This window comes from Vulpes vulpes, chromosome 2 (assembly GCF_048418805.1).
Source record: "Vulpes vulpes isolate BD-2025 chromosome 2, VulVul3, whole genome shotgun sequence".
NCBI classification, from domain to species: domain Eukaryota; kingdom Metazoa; phylum Chordata; class Mammalia; order Carnivora; family Canidae; genus Vulpes; species Vulpes vulpes.
The window spans coordinates 102,677,209-102,685,006 of NC_132781.1; the positions used below are offsets into that span (position 1 = coordinate 102,677,209).

Genomic DNA, 7,798 nt, shown 5'->3' on the forward strand with positions numbered 1-7,798 from the left:
TAAATGCAACAAATGTTCATTCCAAGGGCTTCAATCCAATCCACCTCAGGCAGACATAGCTGTGACCACCCACCTTCACGAGAGCTGTCCTGTTTTCTCCATCACGGAGGTTTAGCTCGCATTCCCACATCACCAGCTCCTTCACCATATCTACAGAGCCAATGGCACAGGCCAAGTGGAGAGGAGTCCTGTGAGCGTGAAAGGACTGGTCAGGAAATTACAGTGTACCTTTTCAAAACATTCAAACTAATTCATAGAATTGTAAATGTTAAATACTATGTTATTCTCATGACTCCAACACAAAGATTTAGTTTTCTTTGGAAGAAAGTACAATATTTATTAGTGATATTCACCATTCTATTAAAAGAGCAGCCTATCTGTTTAGGAAGAGCATGATCTCAGGAAGCAGCTCAACCTGGGTTTGATTCCCACTTTAACTCTGTCGCTTCACAGTGACCACTTAGCCTTATCACAATTTCCTCATCCACAAAATGGGCATAAAAATAGTTATCTCAGGTCACCTGTCTGGCTCACTCTGAAGAGCATGTCACTTGATCTCGGGAGCCAGGGGTTCGAGACCCCTGTTGGTTATAGAGGTTACGAAACAATAATAAATAAATTAAAAGGTAGTTATCTCACAAGACCTCTTGTCGTGATCTTTAAATGAGGATCCATGCAAAGCGTTTAGAATACTAGTTCCTAGCACAAATATTATTATAGCTATTACTACAACTTACAAAGACCCACTACAATTAGGTAAAATGATCCAATTATGCCTACTTTGCAGCTACGTTTAAGGATGAGCATGAATACTCTATTTCAATGATTCCAAGATGCTCATTTTGTCACCTTTTAATATCTCTGACATCGGAATCCAATTTCTAATTCAAAATGTCTTAAAACTATAACTGGCATGATTTTTAAAAATTTCTTCTTGGTACATAAATAGTGGGGCATCATACAATCTACGGTGTGCCTTAAGTGAAATAATGACATATACAACAGGTCTGCTGCACTTCTAGTCCTATGCCTGGAATTACATTGTTCAAGAACTAAAATAATTTTCAGTAGTTGAAAGCATTATGAGAAGAGAGGTCTAAAAAGAACAAAAGCAACCCTTACTTTAAATTTCAAGGAATTTTAAGCCAAAAGTAACTCAGGATTCAAATAAACGGGGAGAGCTCTTTTATTTTTTGGGAGGTGCTGGGAAGCTCATTTTATTAAGCATTTTAATTAATAGAAAATGTTTAGATTCATAGAAATGAAGTATTTCCAATTACCAATATTAGTATTTAATATTATTGAAATGTCAAAAGGGCAGGTAAAGGTAATCTTTTACAATTTCTGATCTTCAGAAATGTTTTCCTTTGACAGGAAATTCCAAGGAAAAGCTTCACGTGAGATTAAGTCCTAATATTTCCATTTAAAATTTCTCACCTAGGGTCACCCGGGTGGCTCAGTTGACTGAGTGTCCAACTTTTGGTTTTAGCTCAGGATGATCTCAAGGTCATTAAGACAGAGGCCCACATTAGGCTCCATGCTCAGGGTGGATTTTGCTTGAGATCCACGCTTTCCTTCTATTCCTCCCCTCCCATGACCTTCTCTCTTTCTTTTTAGAATAAATGCATCTTCTATCATTTACAAAATAAAATAAAATCTCTCATCCTAGGGTTGCCTGGCTTGCTCAGTCCGTAGAGCATGTGTCCTTAAATGTCCAGCCCCATGTTGGGTAGAGAGATTACTTAAAAATGAAAGCCCTAAAACCTAAATACATAAAATTTCTCATCTTGCTCATACTGGGAAACATGGAGTCTTCTTTTTTAAGATTTTATTTATTCATGAGAGACACAGAAAGCACAGACATAGGGAGAAGCAGGTGCCTCACGGGGAGCCCAATGTGAGACTCGATCCCAGAACTCTGGGATCACGCCCTGAGCTAAAGACAGATGCTCAACCACTGAGTCACCCAGGAGTCCCTGAAGTCTTTTTAAAATTGAAAAGATCCCGAGTAGACTATGTCTGCTATATAACCTGTGTTCAGGTTTCTCTGAGAAATAAATGGACTGAAAGAATACATAAATTCATTTGTAGAATATAAATAATAGTGAAAGGGAATAGAAGGGAAGGGGAAAAAATGGGTAGGAAATATCAGAAAGGGAGACAGATCATGAAGACTCCTAACTCTGGGAAACAAACTAGGCGTGGTGGAAGGGGAGGTGGGCGGAGGGTGGGGGTGAATGGGTGACGGGCACTGAGGGGGGGCACTTGACAGGATGAGCACTGGGTGTTGGCAAACTGAACACCAATAAAAAATAAATTTATTATTAAAAAATTCATTTGGAGAGTTCGATAGTTTTTAAAGATTTATCTATTTCTTGGAAAAAGAGAGAATGCATCAGTGCGGTGAAGGGCAGAGGGATAGGGAGACAATCTCAAGCACCCTCCCCATTGAACATGGAGCCCAACAGGGGGCTCAACCCCACAATCCTAACATCATGACCAGAGCCAAAATCAAGAGTCTGATGGTCAACAAACAGCCACCAAGGCACCAGGAAAGTTCAATATTTTTAAAGAAAACTTTTGTGAAGTAAACATACTTTTGAAATAGCAATAAAATTTATATTTGCTATTTTTTAATTTTTTTTCAGAAGAGGGATACAACAAAAATTCTATAAGGTTTTGCAATACCATTTATATTTTTTACTTTTTATTTTTATAAGGATTTAACCAAAATAAAATCATTAACCATTTACTTATTAGATGTTATAAAGTTGCACATAATAAAAACATATGTATAGGTCATCGCCCGTGGCGCAGCGGTTGAGCGCCACCTGCAGCCCGGGGTGTGATCCTGGAGACCTAGGATCCAGTCCCACGTCAGGCTCCCTGTAATGGAGCCTGCTTCTCCCTCTGCCTGTGTCTCTGCCTCTCTCTCTCTCTCTGTGTCTCTCATGAATAAACAAATAAAATCTTTAAAAATATATAAATAAATAAAACCAGATGTCTATATTTAATGTATGCATAATACAACCTACAATACAGATAAAAATATTCCCCTTAGTTCTGAAGAGGCTAAAGGTTGTCAGAAAATACCAATCCTCTCCCATCAATTTTTTTTTAATTTTTTTTAAATAGAAAGAGGGGCACTTAGGTGACTCAATCAGTTAGGCATCTGCCTTCGGCTCAAGTCATGGAGCTGGGGTCCTGGGATCGAGCCCTACATCATCAGGCTCACCCTGCTCTATGGGTTTCTGCTTGTTGTCCCCCTGCCCCTCCCTGCTGCTTGTTTGCCTGGTCTCTCTCTCTTTAAAGTAAATAAGTAGAAACTATTTTTTGTCTACACAAGATTCATATTCTTGTTCTCCTGGATTAGTTCATTGATAATAAACCTTTCTTAGAATTTTTATGTATCTTTCCTATAGAAATCACAGATTTTAAGAAAATGAAAAATCCACTTAGAATCCAAATGTTTGAAGATAACTAATTTTATATTTGCACATCTTTTTGGCTAACTCAAAACCATTGTCTGCTTATATGTTTGTATCATCAAAATAATTTTTCACTCATTTAATGATCCAAAGTACAGCTTTGCATGTTAATGTGTATCAACTATCTCTGCCACATTCAGTGGTCACATAGTAGTCCAGCCTATGGATACACTGCCATTTATTTATACAGGCCATTAAGTGACTCCTTAATACACTGCTATTGTAAATAGTGCTGAGAATACCATATTGTATATTATTTATTTCTAATGATTTCCTAAAGATATTTTACATCAATAAGCTTCATGGCTAAAGGAAATACTTATTTTTCAATGTGGTACTTAACCACCAAACTATCTGAAAAGTCCAAAACAACTTAAATTTTAAGTAGTATAAGTAACATCATTCCTTATCTTCACAAAGCTTGGGATGGAAAATGGGATTTTGTGCCTCTTTTTAAAATATTTTATTTATTTGAAATTAAGAACACCAGCAGAGGGGAGAGGGAAAGAGAAAAGCAGACTCCCCACTGAGCAGGGAGCCTCACCAGGGGCTAAGTCCCAGGACCCAGAGATCATGACCCTGAGAGGAGGTCAGAAGAGGCCAACTGACTCAGCCATCCAGAGGCCCCTATCTCATTCCTGTAATAACCATCCTATAAAACGAAGATGTTCTTTTTCTCCGAAACATATGTTGTAAATATTTTGCAAGTACATTCTCTTTTATTTTGCTAATATTACTTTCTGATTCAGAGGGTTTTTTTTTTTATGTGGCTTAATCAAACTCCAGAATTTTTGCTTTTAATGTCATGAGCCCCTCTACCGCCCGCCCCGCCTCCTCCTGCCCGCCTCAAAAGCCCTGTTACCTGTTCTTCCTGTCCCTTTGATTTAAGTCATGTAAACCAAAAACCAGCAACTGCTCTATCTCCTGCATTTTTTCTGCATCGCCCTCAAACACAGCTCTGTGGATTTCCCGGAGATCTTGATATCTGATGTGGTATCCGGGGCCGGGGCTGTGGAAGTCGGAAACAGTCGTAGCCATAGGCGGCGATCTGACCCTCAGAGGCCTGAGGTTGAAGCCGAAGGGCAGCACGCCCCACCCATTCCGCGCTGTAGATTTCTTTTCCATAATGAAGCCGACAGGCCTCAGTGGCACAGGTTTCACCGCCTCTAGTGCGATACACTCCCGCGCCAGCAATAAGGCAAGTGGGCCTCGCCTCAATGTCCCAGGGACTAAGCCCAACGACTTAGAATCTTCCTGGGCAGAACCGGTGTAACCTAGCAACAGTGCTAAATGCAAACGCGCCTGCGCACCTCAGAAGCTGGCATCCCTGCGCATGCGCACAGAGGGCAGTGGCCAAGGGTGCCCAAAGCCTGTTGTGCCAGGAGGCCCAAGCCTCTCAAATCTCTTGAGATCCCCTGTGAGCTGGGCTGGCTTCCCTTCAGAAGTTGGTGGGATGACTGAGCATTTGGGGACGTTTGCAAAAGCCTCTGAGGTGTGGAAATGTAGTTTTCTGGGCCTGTGAGTGGCTCAGTGGTTGAGCATCTGCCTTTGGCTTCGGTCATGATCCGGGGGTCCTGGGATCAAGTCTTGCATCGCACACCCCACAGGGAGCCTGCTTCTCCCTCTGCCTATGTCTCTGCCTCTCTCTGTATGTCTCATTTGAAAATAAATATAATCTTGAAAAAAAATGTATCTCAAAGTAACTTCAAAGAACTGAGAAGGAATAATTCTTTTTTTTTTTTTTTCTGGAAAAACCCCACATCTTTAATTTTTCTCCTTGCCTGGTGCGGCCCAGACCCGACACCTGAGCTTCGCGATACAAATGTCAGCCCCCGGAGCCCTGGAACCGGCAGGTTAGGTGCGGGCAGGGAGGCCCCTCCCTGACGCCCCTCAAAGTGCATCACGAGAAGGAATAATCTAACTGTAATAAGTGATTTAAAAAAAAAAGTGATTAGGGATCCCTGGGTGGCGCAGCAGTTTAGCACCTGCCTTTGGCCCGCGGCGCGATCCTGGAGACCCGGGATCGAGTCCCACGTCGGGCTCCCGGTGCATGGAGCCTGCTTCTCCCTCTGCCTATGTCTCTGCCTCTCTCTCTCTGTGTGTGACTATCATAAATAAATAAATAAATAAATTTTTTTAAAGTGATTAAAAATGAGACTACAGGAGGCGGGGCAAGATGGCGGAAGAGTGGGGTCCCCAGGTCACCAGTCCCCACCAAATTACCTAGATAACCTTCAAATCATCCTGAAAACCTACGAATTCGGCCTGAGATCTAAAGAGAGAACAGCTGGAATGCTACAGTGAGAAGAGTTCATGCTTCTATCAAGACGGGGAATAAAGAAATAAACAAAACGCATCCAAGGGGGAGGGGCCCTGCAAGGAGCCGGGCTGAGGCCGGGGCGAGTGTCCCAGGACAAGAAAGCCCCGTCCCGGAGAAGCAAGAGCGTCACCAACCTTCCCAGGTGGAAAGTGCTCGCAGGGAGTTAGAGCAGGACCCCAGGAGGGCAGGGGTGCCCGCAGGCTCCCTGGGACCCTAACAGGCACCTGCGCCCCGGGGAGAGTGCGCGGAGCTCCCTAAAGGACTGCAGCGTGCGCCCGGCTGGACCCGGAGCAGCTCGGAGGGGCTCCGCGGCGGCTCCACGCGGAGGGGGCTCCCCAGCCCCAGGACAGCTCAGCGGGGCTCAGGCGGAGGCTCCATGCAGAGGGGCTGCGCGGCCCCGGGAGCGCGAATCCAACAGCGCAGGCCCGGGAGCACGGGGCGCCAGAGACACAACACAGCCCAGGATCCAGCCTCCGCCCCCCCGCCCCCGGACAGGCAGAGGCCAGGAGGGCCCAGGACAGCGAGGACGCTCCTGCCCCAAGCTGAGCAGATCAGCGACCCCGCCCCCGGAGCATCGAGGCCCCTGCAGACGGAGAGCTCCGTAGTTACTGCGGGCAGCTGACTCCGGGGTTCCAGAGCTGGCCGATGACACTGTGGTTGTTCCTCCCTGGGCCTCACGGGGTAAACAGCCCCCACTGATCCTCACAGTGGCCTCACCGGATAAACAGAATAAATATCACTCACTGAGGGGATCCCTGGGTGGCGCAGCGGTATAGGGCCTGCCTTTGGCCCAGGGCGCGATCTGGAGACCTGGGATCGAATCCCACGTCGGGCTCTCGGTGCATGGAGCCTCCTTCTCCCTCTGCCTATGTCTCTGCCTCTCTCTCTCTCTCTCTCTCTCTCTCTCTCTCTCTGTGTGTGTGTGTGTGTGTGACTATCATAAATAAATAAAAATTAAAAAAAAATGAAAACAAAGTCACTCATTGAGCCCTGCACCATGCAGGGGGCTGATCACCTCCCCCAAGGGCCCACACCTGAAAATCAGCACAAAAGGCCCCTCCTCCAGAAGAATTGGTATCAATTAATAACCAAATTAATAACCAAAGTTAAGACATACTTAGATAATAATACACTTATACTTGGTGACTTCAATCTAGCGCTTTATACATTTGATAGGTCTTCTAAACACAACATCTCCAAAGAAATGAGAGCTTTAAATGATACACTGGACCAGATGGATTTCACAGACATCTACAGAACTTTACATCCAAACTCAACTGAATACACATTCTTCTCAAGTGCACATGGAACTTTCTCCAGAATAGACCACATACTGGGTCACAAATCGGGTCTGAACCAATACCAAAAGATTGGGATCGTCCCCTGCATATTCTCAGACCATAATGCCTTAAAATTAGAACTAAATCACAACAAGAAATTTGGAAGGACTTCAAACACGTGCAGGTTAAGAACCATCTTGCTAAAAGATGAAACATCCAGGAAATTAAGAAAAATTAAAAAGATTCATGGAAATAATGAGAATGAACATACAACCATTCAAAATCTTTGGGATGCAGCAAAAGCAGTCCTGAGGGGGAAATACATCGCAATACAAGCATCCATTCAAAAACTGGAAAAAAAAAAAAAAAACTGGAAAGAGGGATCCCTGGATGGCGCAGCGGTTTGGCGCCTGCCTTTGGCCCAGGGCACGATCCTGGAGACCCGGGATCGAATCCCACATCAGGCTCCCGGTGCATGGAGCCTGCTTCTCCCTCCGCCTGTGTCTCTGCCTCTCTTCTCTCTCTGTGACTATCATAAAAAAACAAAACAAAACTGGAAAGTACTCAAATACAAAAGCTAACCTTACACCTAAAGGAGCTAGAGAAAAAACAGCAAATAGATCCTACACCCAGCGGAAGAAGAGAGTTAATAAAGATTCAGGCAGAACTCAACCAAATCGAGACCAGAAGAACTGTGGAACAGATCAACA

General features: G+C 44.2%; 1 protein-coding gene across 1 annotated transcript in view; it reads right to left on the reverse strand.

Annotated features, from left to right (window-relative positions):
• LOC140595961 (uncharacterized) overlaps positions 1 to 4,770 on the reverse strand; it is a 145,733-nt gene extending 140,963 nt beyond the window's left edge. Inside the window, exons 1-2 of the mRNA XM_072742460.1 lie at positions 4,351 to 4,770; positions 74 to 188 (exon numbers count right to left, since the gene is read on the reverse strand). Coding sequence (XP_072598561.1) covers positions 74 to 188; positions 4,351 to 4,613 — 378 coding nt within the window. The 5' untranslated portion in view covers positions 4,614 to 4,770. The remainder of the gene's footprint in view (positions 1 to 73; positions 189 to 4,350) is intronic.
• Between the last annotated feature and the right edge of the window lie 3,028 nt (positions 4,771 to 7,798).